This window comes from Peromyscus californicus, unplaced genomic scaffold, assembly GCF_007827085.1.
Source record: "Peromyscus californicus insignis strain IS unplaced genomic scaffold, ASM782708v3 Scaffold_2__1_contigs__length_46816999, whole genome shotgun sequence".
NCBI classification, from domain to species: Eukaryota; Metazoa; Chordata; class Mammalia; order Rodentia; family Cricetidae; genus Peromyscus; species Peromyscus californicus.
The window spans coordinates 39711676-39732687 of NW_026294540.1; the positions used below are offsets into that span (position 1 = coordinate 39711676).

At 50.4% G+C, this 21012-nt stretch overlaps 2 protein-coding genes across 10 annotated transcripts; one reads left to right on the plus strand and one right to left on the minus strand.

Moving 5' to 3' along the window:
- The first annotated feature begins 1202 nt into the window (after positions 1 to 1202).
- Positions 1203 to 10986, plus strand: Gtf3a (general transcription factor IIIA). The gene is made up of 9 exons (XM_052754510.1): positions 1203 to 1607; positions 3381 to 3481; positions 5866 to 5962; positions 6561 to 6649; positions 8208 to 8281; positions 8720 to 8800; positions 9208 to 9437; positions 10479 to 10538; positions 10727 to 10986. The coding sequence occupies exons 1-9, from the start codon at positions 1218 to 1220 to the stop codon at positions 10889 to 10891; spliced, it is 1287 nt and encodes a 428-aa protein (XP_052610470.1). The 5' UTR covers positions 1203 to 1217; the 3' UTR covers positions 10892 to 10986.
- Positions 10935 to 19316, minus strand: Mtif3 (mitochondrial translational initiation factor 3). 9 transcript variants are annotated; one of them, XM_052754520.1, is made up of 5 exons: positions 19186 to 19300; positions 16966 to 17012; positions 14835 to 15247; positions 12125 to 12282; positions 10935 to 11181 (listed from the first exon to the last, which is right to left on the minus strand). In XM_052754520.1, exons 3-5 carry the CDS (start codon positions 15241 to 15243, stop codon positions 10966 to 10968), a joined length of 783 nt encoding a protein of 260 aa, XP_052610480.1. In that variant the 5' UTR covers positions 15244 to 15247; positions 16966 to 17012; positions 19186 to 19300; the 3' UTR covers positions 10935 to 10965. The 9 variants fall into 9 exon arrangements, with proteins under 9 accessions (XP_052610480.1, XP_052610476.1, XP_052610472.1 ...); XM_052754516.1 differs by having other exon boundaries at positions 14835 to 15268; XM_052754512.1 differs by having other exon boundaries at positions 14835 to 17082; positions 19186 to 19316.
- Positions 19317 to 21012: the final 1696 nt, after the last annotated feature.

The window sequence follows — 21012 nt, forward strand, 5'->3', positions numbered from 1 at the left end:
TGGGCCCCACATTGTCTAACCAGGGCTATTAGCTAAGAGGACAGGTAGAAGATTATGCAAAGAGACTGTGCTGGACCAAAACCCCTGGAAAACAACAGTCACGGACGCAGGACCTCAGAATCTTCTCGAAGCTGACCTTCAGAGAAAAGGAAAGACAGACAGACAGGTAGGGGGAGGACTGGGGCTGGAAGGGAGCATCTGAAGCTGGAGTGGAGCAGATGGAGGGTGAGGAAGGGGAGCGGGGAGGGGACTGACGGAGAGACAGCCAGCGATGCACACATGCACATGGGACATGAATAGGAGGCGCATGAGATCCCAATAGCGGCACGGAAAATGCCCTGTGAACAAGTCTCTCGTTCCAAGGCCTTTCTGCAGCTGGTTTGTTGAGACCCTCTTGTATCCCTCCAACTCCCTCCCCCCTTTCTCTTTTGGTTTTTCAAGACAAGGTCCTGAAACTCTTTCTGTAGACCAGGCTGGCCTTGAACCTGCCTCTGTCTCCCTAGTGCCGGGATTAAAGGTGTGCGTCACCGCCGCCTGGCCCATCAATCCCTTTTCATGTGGATTAGTTTGACTGGGATAAAGTGCGTTCAAAACATTTTTCCCCCCTCCGTGGAGCCTGTCCTGGAACTCGCGCTCTAGACCAGGCTAGCCTCAAACTCTCAGAGATCCGCCTGGCTCTGCCTCTCGAGTGCTGGGATTAAAGGCGTGCGCCACCGCCGTCTGGCCAAAACATTCTTCTGTAAAGATATTATTCATGGTCATCTTCATTCAACTAACAGTAAGATCAGTTCAGTCGACACACACCACCTTGCTGGTAAGGATTCAGAAAGGGTATTTTTCAGTCCCTGCCAATACAGAGGTTGAATCAAGAGAAGGGAAAGAGGAAAGCCTACGGCTGAGAACAGCCCCAAACACCTGGGGCCTCAAAAACAAAAAGTCGACAAAACAGTAACTAACACATTCGCTCTCAGAAATTACTGTTTAACTGGCCCTGATAAGCTCTAGGCTTTGGAAATTTGAAAAATCTCGACGTGACTCGAATGAGCAGACAAGCCTGGGACCCACTGTGTCCTGGGGCTCGTGGCAGGGGGCAGAGGGCGAACCTGGAGTGTGCAGAACAGTCCGTCTTAGGTCAGGTTGGAACTTTGGACTCTTAGGCAGCGCTTCCAGTTTCTGCAAGCCGCGACTGCTGAGCACAAACCCTGTCCTCGGGACGCATGCGCAGCCAGGCTGGGCCGCTCGGAGCATGCGCAGTCGAGGCGCTGGAGGCTGGTGGGCGGGGCCTGGAGCCCTGCGAGGCCGCGTTCCCGGAAGTGTGGAGAGTCTCCGGCCGGTCCGCCGGTGACTCGTGTCCGGCGTCCCGGGAGCCGCACGTGGCCGCCCCGCCTCGGCCCGGGAGCGGCCTCGTCGCCCTGGAGCCGCGGGTCTCGGTCGCGGAAGCGGTGTCGTCCCTGACCATCGCGGACGCGTTCGTTGCGGCCTGTGCGGGCCCCGCCCCGCCGCGCCCCGCGCTCCCCAGCCGGTTCATCTGCTCCTTCCCCGACTGCGGCGCCAGCTACAACAAAGCCTGGAAGCTAGACGCGCATCTGTGCAAGCACACGGGGGAGGTAACCTGGCCGCGGATGCGCGTGGCGAGCCCGGCGCCGGGGCTGCGTCCTGGGCTTGGCCGGGGACGGCGATGAGCAAGGACAGGGGGTCTAGGGCAGCCCTTGCCCGGGTCATCTTTAGTAGCGGGGTCGGACCGGTACCGGGATCTGGAAGTCAGCTACCACTAGACACACCCATGCGCCCAGAGAATCTCCGCCTACTAGAGCTCCTGCAAGGGAAAGCCTAAGGCTTCCCTGCAAGCAACAAGTGTGCACCCTTTTAATTGCTGGAGGGCTTTGGTCGGGTACCAAGGCTGGGTAAGGGGTGGTCAGGTAAAGCCTTCCTGTTTGGCTTTTTCCCCTGGCCCCTCTTGGCAGACTTACCCACTACTGCCATCCCTATATAACCTCCTTTGTGACTGTACCCCCTCTTCAGTCCTTGTCCGTTCTGTTCCCACTTTTGTCCCTGTGTCCCAGTCAGAGCTTGCCTTTCCTTCTAGACCAAAATGCTGCACTTTGGTTGGACACTAAGCTGTGTTTATTGTCCCACAATAATTTAACTAGTATCGACCCTCTTCTGGGACTGGAGCTGAAGAAGGTTCTTGGACTGTTCTGGGCAGCACGGCTCACCTATGTCTTCCTGTCCACTGGCTGTCTAGTACTGTGATTGAGGGCTTGGTACCACCCTCCTGGATTTCAGATTATTTCCGTAGTTAGGTACACCAAATTGGATGTTGGGACATGATATAGCTTTACTGTGGATTCACCAGATCACCCCCTCCCCTCCCTCCTGGGTCCCAAAGGGAAATTGCAATTAGGGCTGGGAGCTGTTTCCTCGTTTGCCCTTGCACCTATGAGCGTTTTCAACGGTGACACATTTTCCTGTATCGGTCCATATGGCATCTCTTAGTACAGATACTGAGCTCTCCTGGGATGAGACAGCCTGCTCCTTGCTCTGCCCTGAGTTCTTTTCAGTTGGTAAACTGATGCTGTGGGAGAGATGTGCAAATAGGCCACATGTGCTCATATCAAAGTAATCTTGAAGAGGGCTTTGCTGGGGAAGCCTGGTCTCTTAGAGGAGCAGGTCAGCCTGCTTATTTCAGATGCTGTCTGTCTTAGGGTTTCTACTGCTGTGCTAAATCACCATGATCAAAAAGCAAGCTGGGGGAGGAAGGGTTTATTAGGCTTACACTCCAGCGTTGCTGTTCATCACTGAAGGAAGTCAGGACAGGAACTCAAACCGGGCAGGATCCCGGAGGCAGGATTTGATGCAGAGGCGCTGCTTACTGGCTTGCTTCCCATGGCTTGCTCAACCCACCTTCTTATAGAACCCGGGACCAGCAGCTTGTGTCAAGTTGACACACAAAACCAGCTAGTACACTGTCTATCCACAAAACAAAGTCTGCTTGCTACAGAGACCTTATGAGAAGATGGCTTGATTATGGTGTGGAACTTGGTACAGCAAAATGAGCTCTTGCCTGAGTGTAGCAGGTGCCTTCCTGAGTGGACACATCCCTGGAGTGGAAGTTTGAAGCTTTTGCCTATCACAGATCAGACTTAACAACAGAGCCGATGGGGTGGCTCAGTGAGGAGGGGCACTTGTCAGACCTGAGGACCTAGGTTCCTGGAACTCAAGGGTAGAAGGAAAGAACTGACTCCCCAAAGTTGTCCTCTGACCTCCACATGTGTGCGTGTGTGTGTGTGACACACACACGCACACATATACACACAATCAATCAATCAATCAATCAATGTACAATTTTTCCTTCACCCCCTTGTTTTTCTTTGTGTCAGAGGCCATTTGTTTGTGACTATGAGGGCTGTGGCAAGGCCTTCATCAGAGACTACCATCTGAGTCGCCATGTCCTGATTCACACTGGAGAAAAGCCGTTCGTGTGAGTAGGGGGCCGACTAGGCCTTTGGAGTGGGGTATATTTGGCATGGAGCCCTGGCAGGATGATTGCTGATTCATAAGGTTAAGAATGGGGGATGGGCTGGTGAAGTGGCGTAGTGCTCGCCGCCAAGCTTGACCTTGGAAGTGGTGTTTGTGGCTCCGACCGGCTCCTCTCACGAGCAGGTGACGGACAGCAGTGGTTTTGTGCCCTGAGTGTATGAAGTCCATGTCCCTTCTGTGTGGTGCTGGCCTGCGCTCCTCTGCCCTTTTCTCCTTACCTTCCCCTGGGTGCTTGGCCCTCAGAAATGAAGCTGTGGCCCAGCTGTACCGAATGACAACCTTCCCACTCCAGTTTGCCAGGGTCCTTCTTGCCCCTGCCCCTGCCATTTGGTTCCGTCAGGATTTGTGACCCTGTCCTCCTGTCCTGCGCGTGTGTTTAAATGTCTGTGTTAGAGTGAACAGTGAAGAGAAGATAAGCACAAGGCGCTCACCCATTGGGCTTTCTGGGTTCTGACTGGAATGCAGAAGTAGAATTGGAAAGTGTAGGGTACTCCAGGGTCTTCAGGGACTTGGGCTCTAAACTGAAGACTCCGCCGTTCTCATCTTGGGGCTTCAACCCTGTGGGCCAAGATGCCTGTTTGGTGCCCAGCTTTTTCAAGGAGGACAATGGACATGCTGTCCCCATTTACGGCACTGTGAGAGTTGAGTAGGATGGCCTGAACTTGGCTGTGTGGCCACCTCCTGTTGCAGGGGCAGTGGGGAGGAAGCTCAGTGTGTAACAGGCCTCCCGTGTGCTGCTGTGGCCTCTGCACTGTACCCCTCGTTGTGTTCACTGGTCGCCGGACTCCTTGCCCAAGCGCACAGTGTCTGAGGGAGTTGCTGTGGGATGTTCTGTATGGCAAATGTGTTGCTGATTAGTCAATAAATAAAACACTGATTGGCCATTGGCTAGGCAGGAAGTGTAGGCGGGACAAGGAGGAGAATAAAGCTGGGAAGTGGAAGGCTGAATCAGAGAGACTCTGCCAGCCGCCATCAGGATAAGGAAGATGTAAAGTACCGGTAAGCCACAAGCCACGTGGCAAGGTATAGATTAATAGAAATGGATTAATTTAAGCTGTAAGAACAGTTAGCAAGAAGCCTGCCACGGCCATACAGTTTGTAACCAATATAAGTCTCTGTGTTTACTTGATCGGGTTTGAGCGGCTTGGGACTGGCGGGTGAGAGAGATTTGCCCTGACTGTGGGCCAGGCAGGAAAACTCTAGCAACAGGGAGTCTCCTCATGCAGTGAGGCTGGGAAAGGGGTCCTCGTTCATTTGAGGTCCATGAACTCTTTCAAGGACAAGATTCTAACACAAGGGGAACTGGAATGGCCTAGTGACGTCCCGAGGGGACAGGGGGTCACAATTCTGTGCCAAGCACATGTTCTACCTGTAGTGACAGCACTAGAGCCAGGCTCTTTCCCTTGTTGAAAACGCAGCTTATGATGACATTTCTCACAAAAGGAGGTTTTTAGATTAAATTAAAGTAGTTGAATATGGCACCACTGGAGCCCGAGCAGCATTCAGGCGTCCGAGGCCAGTGTTTCCTCCCTTTGCCAATGTATAGGGACGGGTGATCCAGTGTCCAGGGATGGGCGACCCAGTGTCCAGGGATGGTGACCCAGTGTCCAGGGAAGGGCAACCCAGTGTACATTTTACCTTGAGCGCAAGTGCAGAGCATTCTGTTGCACATCTGTCCAAGTTGAGGCCTGCATGACATGGTTTGGCACATGGGACTGTCCCCACCCCCACCCCACCTTTCCACTGAGCCACAATCTCATCTTGACACTTTGGAATTTACTGAAAGGCTACTTTATAGTGTTTCTTGCAATCATCAGCTTTTATAAAGTAGAAGGATGTTCACATCTTTAAAAAAAATACTATTTTATTATTATTATTATTATTTTTTTTTTTTTGGTTTTTCGAGACAGGGTTTCTCTGTGTAGCTTTGCGCCTTTCCTGGAACTCACTTGGTAGCCCAGGCTGGCCTCGAACTCACAGAGATCCGCCTGGCTCTGCCTCCCGAGTGCTGGGATTAAAGGCGTGAGCCACCACCGCCCGGCTATTTTATTATTTTATGTGCATGAGTGTTTTGCCTGCATGTATTTCTGTGTTGTGTGTGTGTGCATGGTGCCTGTGGAGACCAGAAGAGGGCGTCAGATCCCCTGGAAGTAGAGTTACAGACGGTTGTGAGCCACCAGGTGGGTTCTGGGAACTGAACCCGGGTCCTCGGCTAGAGCAGCCGGTGCTCTTAACCGCTGAGCCCTCTCTCCAGCCCCACATGTTCACACCCTAAACCTTCTTTCACTTTGGTGTGTCATATTTTGTTCATACAATCTCTTGCAGTTGTGAAGATAATGGCTGTAATCAGAAATTCAACACAAAATCGAACTTGAAGAAGCACGTTGAACGCAAACATGAAAATCCACAGAAACAGTATATAGTGAGTATGGCCTCATAGGTTTCAACTTCGGCTATTTTTACATTTGGTACCAAAGTGAGTTTGCGTAAACCCGATTTTATCTTGCTGAGATGTAAAGTCCAGCATTGGCTGTCCTCAGCCTGCAAGCTTTCATGTTGAAGACTCCCTTTGGGCGCATTTGGGTTAGTGCCGACTACCCTAGCTTCTACCCCAGCAGAAGCATGCTTGCTTTTCTGACTGCCATTGCTCTTTAGTTTTTGAGATGAAGCGTTTCACAGGGACTCAGAGGGTGAAAGTTTATGTTCCCTGAGGCACTTAGGTCCTGAGAAACCGTTGTTTAATGTTAAAAAGTTTCATATTTATTTTATGTGCAGGTGTTTAGCCTGCATATGTACCTGCGCACCACATGCATGTAGGTGCCTGTGAGGGTCAGAGGGGGTGTCGGTTCCTCTGGAACTGCAGTCAGATGGCTGAGAAGCACCAGGTGGATGTGGAATCCGCACCCGGCTCCTCTGAGAGAGAAGCAAGTGTTCTTATCTGAGCCGTCTGCAGCCCCGAGAGGACGCCAGCATCTGTCGAGTCTCTGCCTTTACTAAACGGTGCATTTCTTTCTTCACAGTGCAGTTTTGAAGGCTGCACGAAGGCCTTTAGGAAGCACCAGCAGCTGAAGACGCATCAGTGCCAGCACACCGGCGAGCTGCTCTTCAGGTCGGTGCTTTGCCGGCACTGAGTTCAGATTGAAGGGTCCCGAGCCAGGCTGGCCTGTGTGCCCATGGGGACTCAACAGTTAGATTTGTTTCCCTTTCCCTAAAAACCAATGTTCACATGTGGGGAACAGCTCTTGAGAGCCAGGCAGCTGTGGTTAAGCTTGAAGGGCAGGTGAGGAACTGCCTCATGAAGACTTTTTCTACAGAACAGAAGTAACTGGGCTCCGTCTGCACTGGGGCTTTCCTGAGTACTCAGAAGGACACATGGGGGCGGGGGCGGTGGTCGGGTGTGGTGTCTCCCTGCACCTTGGGCTGCCCTTTGCCCAGGCGCTGCTGTTGTGGTTGCACTGGAGTGCGGTTCATACCGGTGCTGAGGATGCAGCGCACTGCCCTTTCCTCAGGCACCTGAAGCCCTCGCCTGCTCTTCCCTCCCCCCTTGGCTCCTGTTGTCTCGTTTCTTTTCTTTTTTTTTTTGGTTTTTCAAGACAGGGTTTCTCTGTGTAGCTTTGCGCCTTTTCTGGAGCTCTCTCTGTAGACCAGGCTGGCCTCAAACTCACAGAAAGCCTCCTGCCTCTGCCTCCCGAGTGCTGGCATTCTTTTCTTTTTTTATAAGGTGAGACCCTAGACAGGCCATCTGCTTTTTTAATAATTTATTTATTTGTATTTTATGTGCATTGGTGTTTTGCCTGCATCTATGTCTGTGTGAGGGTGTCAGGTCCCCTGGAACAGGAGTTACAAACAGTTATGAGCTGCTATATGGTTGCTGGGAATTGAACCTGGGTCCTCTGGAAGAGCAGTCAGTGCTCTTAACTGCTGAGCCATCTCTCCAGCCCCCATTTTCTGTTTTCTTGAGACAGGGTCTTGCTGCATAGCTTAGGCTAGTCCTAAACTCTAGTTGTCCTGCCCCTGATCCTCAATGCTGCAGTCACAGGCATGTGCCACCATGCCCAGCAACAGACACCCTTTGTTTTTATTTTTTGTTTGTTTGTGTCTTTTTTTTAAGACGGGGTTTCTCTGTTTAGCCCTGGCTGTCCTAGAACTCATTCTGTAGACCAGGCTGGCCTGGAACTCAGAGAGATCTGCCTGCTTCTGCCTCTTGAGTGCTGGGATAAAGGTGTGCGCCACCATTGCCCGGCTCTAAACCCCTTTCTCTTTGTTGTTGGTGTTTTTCTGGTGCTGGGCCCCCTGAGCTGCACCCAGCCCGTGCTGTGTTCCTGTCTGACAGTGTGTAGCAGTTGGTCACACCACAGACCAACAGCTCAGGATGGTCCAGTGTCACCAAGTCAGCCAGCCTCCTGACGTGGCTTCTGTAGCCACAAAACTATTTTCAGAACTATGAGAACTTTCAATTTGATGACAGAAACAAAAGATGTGTGACTTTTTCTCAAAAAGCTTGTTTTGCTCCAAAGCTGGCCAAGTCACTGGTGTTTGTACTTAGGACTCTACTGAATATTTTGGTGATAGGTTTGGTGTGGGAAGCTATGGGCTCTGATGAGGGGATCTCAGCAAAGTTCTCCACGGGAAGGGACTGGCTAACGCTTCACATGCTGCTTTCCCAGGTGCACCCAGGAGGGATGTGGGAAGCACTTCGCCTCACCCAGCAGGCTGAAACGGCACGCGAAGGTTCACGAGGGTACGTACAGATGGTCACCGTGCCGGCCCTGAGGACACCACGAGCAGCCTGTGCTTGCCACTCGGGCTGCTTGGCGTCCTTGGTCTGCTGCACGGTCACACTGAGCACCGAGAGCTGTGTGGCAAACAAAGGACACTGTTGTGGTGTTTGGGTCTTGGCCTCTTGTCATGACCATTTAAACCCAATGCTGAGTTTATTAGTAACTCATTTGTATACCGCTGTGCGTCTCCTTTTCTAGTGAGCTGGCTACTCTCAAGTGTGCAAAGGTTTAGCTAGTTGAAGTTCGTCGCATGCAGCAGAGCGGCCCTTTCTTGAGAGAAGGAGAACTCCAGGGGCATGCGGTTCCTTCCTGGCCGTCGTCAGGGTCCGTCGTCAGGGTTCGCGCTGGGTGTTCAGAGCAGGCAGTGGATAACTCTTTGGTGTTTTTTTTTTTAACAGGCTATCTATGTCAAAAGGGATGTTCTTTTGTGGCAAAAACATGGACAGAGCTTTTGAAGCACATGAGAGAAGCCCATAAAGGTAGGCGGACATGGAGCTGAGGAAGAACACTGGCCCTGGGAGCTGACAGCATGCTTGGGAAGAGTGAAATGTATACGTGTGCTGTAAAGGGAGGGGTTCTGCATCATGCCTGTAGTGCTGGCTTCCTGGGCGGTGAGGGGCTGCTGGGGGTCTCTGAGCTGGTGCGGCCATGCACTCCGCTTTCCTGAGGCTCTGCAACTCTGCAGGGCTTCTTGGGAAACGCTGCTGTGCGTCAGGACAAACGCGGACGCCATGACATTAATTCCGCCTGCCTAGTCACCTAGCTGGGAGCCAGGAGAGAACTTGGGATTCGGAGCCAGTGAGATGAGGGGTTGAAGTTTGTGTGTAGTCACAGGACTAGCCGTTGTGTAGACAGGGAAGGTGGTTAATGAGTGTCTCCCCGCCAGAGGAAGCCACCTGCACAGTATGCCAGAAGACTTTCAAGCGCAAAGACTACCTTAAGCAGCACATGAAGACGCACGCTCCAGAAAGGGACGTGTACCGCTGTGTGCGCGAAGGCTGTGGGAGAACCTATACAACCGTGTTCAACCTGCAAAGCCACATTCTCTCCTTCCACGAGGAAGCGCGTCCCTTCGTGTGTGAGCACACGGGCTGTGGCAGGACGTTCGCAATGAAAGTGAGTGTCCTGCCCCTGGCTGGGGTCTCCCCGTGCAGCCTGCAGAGCCCCGGGTTTGAGAGCCAGTTCTCAGTGAGAATGCAGAACGCTTGACAAGTGCAGAGTCCCGGGTCCCCATTCTGACCCAGCTGGGCCAGAAGCCCTGGGGTTGGGAAGCTGACGGCTTATTTTAACAAGTGCTCTAGACTAGTGGTTCTCAACCTTCCTAACACTGCAACCCATTAATACAGTTCCTCATGGGTCCTGACCCACAGGTTGAGAACCACTGCTCTAGGGGATTATGGCTATGCTGAGTCGGGGAGCCAGAGTCCTTTATCTTAGAGAGCTGATAATATGTGAGCTTGTAGACCATCATGTAGGGCCTGAGAAGAGGTGGGTAACACAGATGGGCAACCTGGGGGCTGTGGGATCTTGGCTTGATTTTGGCCTGATTCAAGGGTCAGGTGGGAACATGGTACCTAGCAGTGGGCCTGTGCAGTTTGCTTCAGCCTAGCTGGTGTCTTCAGAGCTCTTACTATGGATTATAAACTCGCCAAGCATAGCTCCGATCAGTCCCCCAACAGGTACCTGTGGTGACCACTGCTGCCAGCCAGCAGGGCAGAGGCCAGATTTCCATCTGGTGTTTAGGGATGAAGCTGAGAGAGTCAGCTAAGCAAGCATGAGCTGGGAAGTTCAACCCCAGGTTTCCCGTCTCAGGAAAGGTCTAAGTCAGTAGATTGGGATGGAGTCAGTTCCCAGCATGGTCCTTGGAAAAGACTCTGGTCAGGGAGTTGGGTGGAAGTCAAGTTCACGCCACAGAAAGGCAGCTGGTAGTTTATTGCACCATCTCATGACATTTTCATGTTAGCAGACACCAAGAGCTTGTGACTTTTTTAAAAGATTAATTAGTGGAACCAGCATAGAGGTGGTTGTGAGCTGTCACGTAGTTTGTGGGCGCTGACCCCGGGTCCTCTGCGAGAGTGGCACATGCTCTAACCACCCGGCCACCTCCAGCCCTGAACCAAGGGTTTCTGAAGTGGGCTTCTTTTTCCTGCACCGCAGCAGAGCCTCATGAGGCACAGCGTCGTGCATGACCCCCACAAGAAGGGGATGAAGGCCAAAGTAAGTGGAGCTGCTTGCCCTGCCCCCACCGCCGGTCCTCCGTCCCCTCGCCCCCACCCCGCCGCCCTGGGTATGTCCACCTGTTGAAGGTGTGACTCCATCAAGGACTGTCACTGTCAAGGGGGTATCGTTGTGATGCAGGTAATTCTGATGGGGAAATTCAGTTGTCTCTTTCCTTCCTTCCAAAGGTAAAACTGCCTCGGGCAAGACGGAGCTTGGCCTCTCGCCTCAGTGGGTACTTCCCTCCTAAAAGGAAACAAGAGCCAGACTCCTCCGTGCCCACAAGCGCAGAGTCCAGCAGCAGCCCGCCAGGCAAGATGCTCCCACCGGCTGCATCACTTACCCTCCACTAGGTGCCCCTGGCCGCGTGAGCGACTCCAGATCAGGCAGCAGGGCCTCTGTAGAGCCTGGATTTTGTTTATTAAAATCACTGACACAGAACGTCTGACTCCTTGGTCCTGTGGTCTTTGTTCGAAGCGTCCCTTCTCTCGGCCTCTTGAGAGTCTCTGTATGCTTTCTCTTCTTTCTTGCTCAAGGGGCGGAAGACACATGTGGAGGCGGTTCCTCCCCTGACAGCTTTCGGTCTGCTTGAGAAGGTTGCTAGTCCAGGCATAGTCTGGAGAATCTGGTTCAATATCTCATCCTACAAAGGACAGCAGTGCAAGATTAGTTTAAACTTAGTGTCTCTGATGCTGTGGTGAGATTGAGCATGCGCCCTGGAGCTGCTGTGACAGGCTGGTCAGTGTCTCCATCTGCTTGTCCTGTCTGCACAGGAACTCCATGTGCTAACTCCCACTGGAGACTGCAGCCCCCACTCCGGTCTGTCACAGCACCAGGGGCTACAGCTAGCCCACCTATGCTCTCCCAAAGTCAAGCACTGGGGTTGGGTCTTGGCAGAGTGCCTTCCTAATTCTGAAGCAGTTGAGTTGTGCCCTGCGAGTATGATGCAGGCAGCCTGGGTTGAAATCCCACTGTACCGTGCTGCCTTTTGTGGTGAGAAAGTGAGCTCAGCTTAAAGGCCTCGCAGCACAGATACTCCAGGGATTCTAAGAATAAAGTTCTCCAAAGAACAGGTGAATGGAAGAGTCTCCTATGAACTATCTACTTTTTATATTTTAAATGTTAGCTATCTGGCAGTTTTTAAAAGACAATATAGCTTTTATATTACAATTTTTAAAAAATGTGTGTGGGTGTTCTGCCTGAATGTATGTATGTATGTATGTATGTATGTATGTGCACCACGTGTGTGTGGTGCCCACAGAGGCCAGAAGAGGGCATCAGATTCCCTGGAACGGGAGTTACAGACTTGTGAACTGCCATGTGGATGCTGGGGACAGAAGGTGGGTCCTTGGTAAGAGCAGTGGGTGCTCTTGACTACAGAGACATTTCTCTCGTCCCCAGAGGGTTTCCATGGGACGAGTATGTTATAATGGAAAACAGTAAGTGTACAGTTGGACACAGGAAGCTGGTACCTCACAGGGCGGTGGAATCACTAGTCATTTCTTTGCTTGTCATCTCTCCAGTGTTTCTATAGCTTTCTGCATCAGAAAAGAAAGGCCCAGCAGCAGGTGCTCACACCTCCTCACCATCTCATTCTCCGGCTGGTCAGCACTTTTCTTCTTCTTTATTGTGACTTGAACGTGGTATCTTTTCTCAATCCACTGCTGAATCTGTTTACTCTTTGTGTCCAGATCATGCTGTCCAATATTTGAAGAAAAAACGAGTTCCTTTATCACAGCTGGTCCTGGTGGAAACAGTGAAGTTTATTACTGGGTCTGTTTACTGTTCTCTGACCTCAGCTTCCGCCCACGGGTGACTGACAGCCTTCATCTCACTCCAGCCTCGTGGACCATCAGCTGCTTTTTAGTGGAGCAGACAGGCATAAAGGTGTGTGGTTTTAATGTGCTAAGTAATAATTCAAGTCTGCTAAGGTGTGTGTATGTATTTGTGCTTGTGAGGGTGTGTGTGTGTGTGTAGCTCGAGTGTTGGTCCTCACCACCCTGAGAAAAGGTCTCATTTTCACACTACACCAGGGGCGCTGGCCTATGAGCTTCCAGGACTCCTGTCTCCTGCTCCCATCTCCCCAGGGGGCAGGCTTGGAGTGCACACACTGGTGCTGCTGAGACTGGATTTACTTGCTTCTGGGAATTTGAACTCAGACCTGTGCATAAGCACTCTGAGTCACTGACCCCTCCCCCATGCCCCGTGTTAAACTGAGCTATGAATCTGGAGGAAGATCATCCGAGAGAAACATGGGGCACAGCAGGTAACTCAGATGCGGCTCAGACGGCAGAAGGGCAACCTTAGGACGTTCAGTGGCTCCTCACTATCACTGCCCTGACAATCAGGGTGACAGTACTGGGAACAGAGGAGCCCATTCAGGTTCACAGAACCCAGAGTACACATGAGCATTCCTAAGACTGAAGAACTGGGAAGAGGCCAGATACCATGGGGATGGACTAACACGTTCCTAATAGCTTACCCACGGCTAGCCTATGAACATGGGATGTGCATTACAAAAAAAAGATTTATTTATTACATACAGTGTTCTGCCTGCAGGCCAGGAGAGGGCACCAGATCTCATTACAGATGGTTGTGAACCATCATGTGGTTGCTGGGAATTGAACTCAGGACCTCTGGAAGAGCAGCCTGTGTTCCTAATCTCCGAGCCATCTTTCCAGCCCCTGGGATATGCCATTTTAAAAAACATAATTTACATACTGTTTCTGAACATCTGTCATATTAACATTGGCTAAAGTCCATGAGAGCACACAGGGACATCTCTTGGGAGGGTGGAAGAGGCTTCAACTTTTCGGTAATGTTTAAAATCTGAATCACAGCCAGATTCACTGATTTTGGATGACAGACAATACCTTTTCTTTTTTTTCTTTCTTTTCTTTTCTCTTTCTTTCTTTCTGTCTTTTTTTTTTTTTTTTTTTTTTTTTTTTTTCTGAGACAGTATTTCTGTGTGTAACATCCCTAGCCCTCCTAGCCCTCGATCTGTAGACCAAACTGGCCTCGAACTCACAGAGACCCGCCTGCCTCTGCCTCCTGAGTGCTGGGATTAAAGGCGTGCACCACCACACTTGGCTTTATTACCTTTTCTTATAGGCCTTTAAAGTTTTTAGCACCCCCTTGTTTCCCACCAGTTGGCTCTGGGTCTCCATCAGAATGAGGTGAAGCCCGACTCTCCAGGCTCTGCAGTCTGCTCCCCATGTTCTGACTGGGACATGGACTGACATGCTGACTCCTGACCCCTGGTTGGCTTCCTATGAATGTCTGTTTTCATGATAGCATTCCTGGGGTGTTATAAAGCAGCTTTTTTTCCTCATGGCACTCGGCCTCCTACAGTGGGGCCAGCCCCCAGTCCTTGTCATGGTGTGAAGCCCATGGAGTAGCCAGCCAGTCTTCCATACCTGGGAGCCAGAAAAGCCAGCCCTTCCTCACTTAGTGCCCAGTGTCTGGCCTCCAAGTGGCTTCCGTGACAGGTGCCTGAAAGCGATGGCCATGTGCACAGGCCAGGGCTACTATGAACCCTTTCAGGATTTACAAAGTGCTTAAAAAGCAAAATGACAGGAAGGAGGCTGGACGTGGAGAACATCTCTTTCAAGTGCGGCTTCACTGCCCCAGCAGCCAGTGCATCTGCAGCCCAGGCTACAAGATGAAGGCGACTTCCATCACTTTGGTCTGCGTACCTTGTTTCTCCCCGCAATTGACAGGTTTAAAAGAAGAGGTGATGGACATGGGACATCAAAAATGAGAGGGAAGGAATGGGAATGAGGGGTGAAGGAGGAGCCTCCCTGCAATGACGGCAAAACCAGCCATATGAGTTTCCAGTTTCTCATGTCCCACTGACACCTTGGCCAACAAGAGTTGAGTGCTGCTGTGTTGTTCTGAAGCAGTGGTTCTCATTCCTCCTGATGCTGTGCCCTTTAATACAGTTCCTCATGTTGTGGGGACCCCAACCGTAACATTACCTCATTGCCACTTCATAACTATGATCTTATTGGGTTTTTTTTGTTTTGTTTTGTTTTTCAAGACAGGGTTTCTCTGTGTAGCTTTGCGCCTTTCCTGGAACTCGCTTTAGACCAGGCTGGCCTCGAACTCACAGAGATCCACCTGCCTCTGCCTCCCGAGTGCTGGGATTAAAGACGTGAGCCACCACTGCCTGGCGATCTTACTGTTTCGAACTGCAATGTAAATATCTGATATGGAACCCCTGTGGAAAGGGGGTCTCGACCTACAGGTTGAGAACCACTGTTCTGATGTATTCAAGGCACAAACATCAACACCTACCAGTTTTGGGGTTGGCCTTTCCGTCTTCCCGCAGCCTTAGCCGCTCCTGGTGGATCTGTGCTCCGGTCATGAGCTGGTACTCCGGTGGCTCTGAGCCCGTGTTCTTCTTCACCAGCCTCAAGTCCTGCTGGTCCATGAGTCTGATTACATCCGCTCGGTGCATCATCCCCAGGTCACTGCCTTTCTCATCCAGGACGCGGATAATCCGCTCACTAATTTTCCTTCCAGTGTTAGTGAAAGCATCTTTCCGTTTCTGTTTCTTCTCCCCTTGGCTGTCTTCGGCAGTACTAAAGCCTTTTGTAAAAATCAGGTACGAGAGCTTCGGGGTGGAGGCAGTCAGGGGCAGCTGTGCCGGGGCTGGCTGCGCAATGTGTTTTCTGAAACATCTTCCAATTGAGGTTTGTAGCATCAACCTGTTCAGAAGAACAGCCATCCTGACAAAGTAACAGGGAAAGTGTATCACGACTCAATCACGGATGCCATGGTCTGCTAGTATGGCACAATGTGGCGCAGGTGAGGCTGTGCAGCCTTATGGCACATAGACCACCAGATCCATGTGTAGGAAGGCAACACCAACACATGGACTGTTGGCTGGCACTGTCCCTGGTGCAGCCGGTGACAGACTGAGCAGCACACCGTGATCCTTTGATCTCTACTCTTCTCCCAGATTCATAACTCTTTTTCCTAGATCCTATAGTGCCAGCTCAAAAGTGACGTTATCTAAGGGCTTGTTTATGAGGACAAGGTAGAAATGCCATTTCAGGGGCTGCAGAGTTGGCTCTGATGGTAACAGTCCTCTGCTCTCCCAGAGGACCTGGGTTAGATTCCCAGCACCCACATGGCGTCCATATGTTCAACTGTAACTCTAGTTCCGGGGATCTGACACCCTCTCCTGGCCTCTGAGGGGACTGCACACATGTAGTGCACAGCTGTACATGCAGGCAAGCACTTGTAAAATGGAAGAAATCCAAAAAAAAAAAAGTAATGGCACTTCGGTTTTTAAAAAAATTCTTCTTTACCACAATCAAACAATAAAAAGTGCTGCTCTCACTTCTCATGGTGCTTCTTGTACACGCCTTTAATCCCAGCACTCGGGAGGCAGAGGCAAGTAGATCTCTGAGTTCCAGGCCAGCCTGGTCTACACAGTAGGACCCTGTCTCAGGAAAAAAAAATCACAAATTCATAATTATTATTATTCAGAATCTCTATTAGGTGCTTGGGAATCTGGCTCAGTGGTAGAGCATTTGCCTAAAATGTGCAAGGCCTAGGTTTAATCCTCAGCACCGAAATACAGGAGCAACAATCTTGGGAAATGTGTGTGTAGAAACAATGTAAAGGAACAGCACCTGCTGAAACCGGTTTTACCCTCCGGTTTCACCCTCCACCCACAACCGGTGAGGATCTGCTACAAGTAGTGGCCAGTGGGCCATCAGCAAACACTGCCATGACGCTCTTGGGTCTTTTTAATGATCATAGTCGGGTCCTGACAGATTTCCCTGAACACATTATCATTTCGTTTGGTGGTGACATTTCATTTACAGTTTGGCAGCATGAAGGAGCTCCCTCTAGCCAGTTATATAATTTCAACATTAAGGAAAATGGCTGTAATTCCCTTCAACACACCGAAAGTGCGAACATCTATTAGGCTGCTAATCGCCACTGTGTGTCACTGTCACACCCCAGCTCCACTGAAAACTGGTAGATTGGTAAGGAAACTGAAAGAGCGGAGCATTTATTGTCTTTTTAGGAAAAACCGTGCCTGTCCATGTTGATGAGGAAAAGCTCTCTTCCAAGTATGGAGATAATATAGTAATAAAATAATAATCATCATCGTCATCGTCACCACTTTGCCACCAATGAAAATGGCACATTTAAGCAACAGTCAAACACCTTCAGGTACAAGGACGATGCCAGGCGGTCGGTCACCCACGTACTGCCTCTGGATTAAATGTGTAAAAGCACTCTGCTGAGGAAAAAGCTGACTGTCACCTTCATGACCAAGGGTCAGAGTGGCATCCCCACCAGAGGACAACCGCACACCCCAGGCACGTCTCCTGATGAGGAGCTACAGCAAATACCCCGTGCTTCCCACAGCACAGCCTTGTCCCGAGGTAATCCAAAGCTGGCCTACCTCTCCACAGAGCTTCAAGCACAAGGCCAGGTCCAGGGAGGAGTAAACTGGAAAATACCACAGGGAAGTGAAATCACAAATCCAGATCGTGAGACAAGGCTTGGTGAGAATGGAAAGCTAGTTTTGAATAAAAAGACAAGGGAATCACAAAAGGAAATGTGTTCGCGAAAAATCCTCTGAAAAGACAAACTGGGGAAATAGAAATGCAGATTAGGTATTTGGAACTATCAAAAAGTACCATTGATATTCTCAGTGTGAAAATAAAATTCCCAGGAAACAAACACTGATGTATTTAGGATCGCGACTGGAAATGACGCAGCAGGAAACAGGAGTTAGACGATGCTATTATGGCAACATTTACTGCCTCTGGCTACATGGCTGCTAGTTCATCTCTCCATTCTTTGGTTTAAATTACTTTTGTAATTAAAGTTTAAAGAAAACAAACAAGAATTGATGGCCTAAAAGAAGTGGTCATGTCAGTACACCAATCCAGCCTGCAGATCCATGTTCATCTTACTGAAACAGACAGGCTGGCTTTGTGTGCTGTCCTGGTTAGTTCTTTGGGTTTTTTTATTTTTATCTATCTATCTATCTATCTATCTATCTATCTATCTATCTATCTATTTATTTATTTTTTGGTTTTTCGAGACAGGGTTTCTCTGTGTAGCTTTGTGCCTTTCCTGGATCTCGCTCTGTAGACCAGGCTGCCCTTTTTATTTATTTATTTATTTACTTATTTTTGAGACAGGGTCTCTCTGTGTAACTGCTCTGGCTGTCCTGGAACTAGGTTTGTAGACTAGGCTGGCCTCAAACTAACAGAGACGACACCCCCCCACACACACACACACACACGTGCTGGGATTAAAAGCATGAGCCACCACCGCCCAGAAGTCCTGGTTAGTTCTTTGTCCATCTGACATAACCCAGAGTCATCTGGGAAGAGGGAACCTCAGTTGAGTAAATTCCTCTTTCAGGCTGGCCTGTGAGCCAAGTCTGTGGGGGCATTTTTCTTGATTAATGATTAATGTAGGAGGGTCTGGCCCACTATGGGCAGTACCACTCCTGGGCAGGTGGCCTGGGTGTGTAAAAAAGCAGGCTGAAAACAAAATGGGGAACCAGCCATTGGGCACTGTTCCTCTGTGGTGTTACTTGGTTTCTGCCCCCAGGTTCTTGCCCTAACCTCCCTCAATGATGGCCTATGATTGGGACCTGCAAACCAAACCAACCCTTTCTTCTCCAAGTCTTCGCTTTTTGGTTATGATGTAACTGTCCGATGTGCCTGGGCACCCTTGCCACGGTGCTGGTGCAGAGGTCAAAGGACAACCTTCCGGAATTAATTCTCTCCCTCCACTTTCAGTTCCAGGCACTGAATTCTGTTTTTCTCTTCTTTGGCTACTGAGCCATCTCTTCAACCTGATGGTACTGATTTCTATTTACGTATTTTTTGAGACAGGATCTCACTGTGTAGACCAGGCTGGCCTCCAATTCACAAGAGATCAGCCTGCCTCTGCCTCTCGAGTGAGAGCTAGGACTAAAGCCGTGCGCCACCACACCTGGCCTGACACGAATTTGTGCCGTTTACTTACTCACTGGCTTTCTGTATCGTTCGTCACACTCCAAAGTCACAAGCTTACTGACACCTATTCACTCCAGAGGGAACGGGTTCGAGTAGATTCAGTCTTCTGTGAACTCAACTTTGGCGTCCTGCTCTATGAATTTTCTCACCCTCACTTCCAGGAGGAGTTTCAAAAGTCCTGGGACGGTGACGCACGCCTTTAGTCCCAGCACTTTGGAAACTGAGGCAGGTGGATCTCTATAAATTCGAGGTCAGCCTGGTTACAGAGTGAATTCCAGGACAGCCAGGGCTACGTAGTAAGGCCCTGTTTCAATAAAACAAAACAAAACAAAACAGAAAAGCCTCACAAGGTGTCTCTAAGGGTCGGCAGCGGGAACGCCCACGCGAGGGACACGCCCACCCGGAAGCCAGACACTCGCCCCGCCCCGCCCCGCCCCCACGAGCCCTAGGCCGTGCGCCTGCGCACGTACGCGGCGAAAATGGCTGGGATCGTGGGTCGGTGGCTCGGGAGCGCGGCAGCTGGGTCGGACCCCGAAGCCTGGGGCCACTGGACCCCGTCCGCCTGGGGCGCTCTGCATAGACTGTCCCCAGGACACGTCCTCCCGCCTCAACCCCGCACCCCCGAGCCCTCACCTTAGCCCTACCTGGGCCGGGGACGGCGAGCGGGAAGAACAAGCAGATCGGTCACGGGCTCCGCGGATTGACCGCGTCGGCTTCCGTAGCGGGCGGAACTTCCCGAGTCCTTAAAGGGAAGGTCCGCTAATAGAATAAAGTCCTCCGGAGAGAAAAAAAAAAAAAAAAAGTATAGAAGTTCTGAGGAAGAAACTGAGGAAATTGCTGCTTACTCACCTGCTGCTCCTGAGGCGAATTGAACATTAAAGTGTGGAGTCCCCAGAGCAGTCAGTCACTGCATCGCGTTCGCCAGTTACATTAATACCAATTTAATAAAGTATGAAATGCCTCGTACAATGTTTCATAAATATCTGGACAACCCCTGTACGGTATGGAATACTGCCATCTGCATACGAGCAGATCAGGCTAGTGAATATAAACCTGTCTCCCAAGACCACTGTCTGCTGACGAAAAGTGATGGATTCCGGCTCAGGCGCTGTCAGAACTGGGAGAAATCACCGCTCATCCACAGGCAGAGGAGTCAGCGAAGAGGGCAGTCTGAAGCTTCACGCCCCTCTGGGTTACACCTGCTGGCTCTTGGGGCTGGCACCCATGCAACCAGGCCGCTAACTGCCCCCTACTTTGGCGTCAAGTTCTTCAACAGGGGATTCCTTAGTGGGGGTACTTCCATTCCTTTCATGAAGGGAAGCCATAGTATTTATAGGCCGCGTGTTAAACAAGGCAAGACCACGTCGTCTTATTTAATTCTCACCAAATAACTCAATCAGGGTCATATCTGATTATAACTATTATTCTTGCATCAGGAAACTAGGGAAGCCTTAAATAGCTTCCTGAGAGCCACATCTAAGTCTTCCTTTTCTCGTCAGATCACAGCCTTGTATCTGGCCAGGGCTGGGGCCTGCATGTCAGCCGTTTCCAAGTGAAATGAAGAATTAGAGGCCCTTTTTATTCTGCCAGAATTAGCCCTCATCGGGAAGATGGGAGAATAGCTGTGGGGATAAAGTATGGAGCCCACCCTCTGGGTAGACGGGTTTACACCGGCTGTAAGTGCCCACGTTTGTGGTAACATTTATATAAGTACCATACTTCTAAACACATACTGTGTATCAAGTTAGTTTAATCCTCAAGACACCCTCATAAGCTACTTCTATCATTACCCATTTCATAGATGCGCGGACGGAAACATGAAGATGTTATATGACTTGTCCCAGCATCACATAATCAGCAGAGTCAAGCATGTAAAAAGAAGGCTGGGAAGCTCAGTGGTTAAGAGGGTATTCCTCTTGCAGAGGGACTGGGTTCTGTCCCCAGCACCCACAACTCCAGTAACTCCAGTTCCTAGGACGCTTTAAAAGAACAAAAAAGAAAGAGTGAAGGGGATTGGGGAAATAGTTCAGTGACAGGTCTCTCTCTGTCATAATAATGCTGTCTCTCGCTTCTCTCTATAATAATGCTGTCTCGTGGCTCCACAAAAAGTCCTGTCAGGATGTAATTTTAACTAAGAGTCAGCAGGTCTGTAAGTCCTCAATATTTTTTTCCAAATTTCACTTTTATTAAAAAGGTCACGCTGGGCAGTGGTGGCGCATGCCTTTAATCCCAGCATTCAGGAGGCAGAGGCAGGAGGATCTTTTGTGAGTTCGAGGCCAGCCTGGTCTACAGAGCGAGATCCAGGACAGCCAGGGCTACACAGAGGGAAAAAACAACAACAACAACAACAAAAAGGTTTCCATGGAAACTCTTTCAAAAACTCTGTCTCAAATTAATTTCGGAACCAGTGGTCCTTACACACCAAAGAGAGTGACGCTGATGTCCATGGCAAGCCAGTCGAGGAGTCCAGC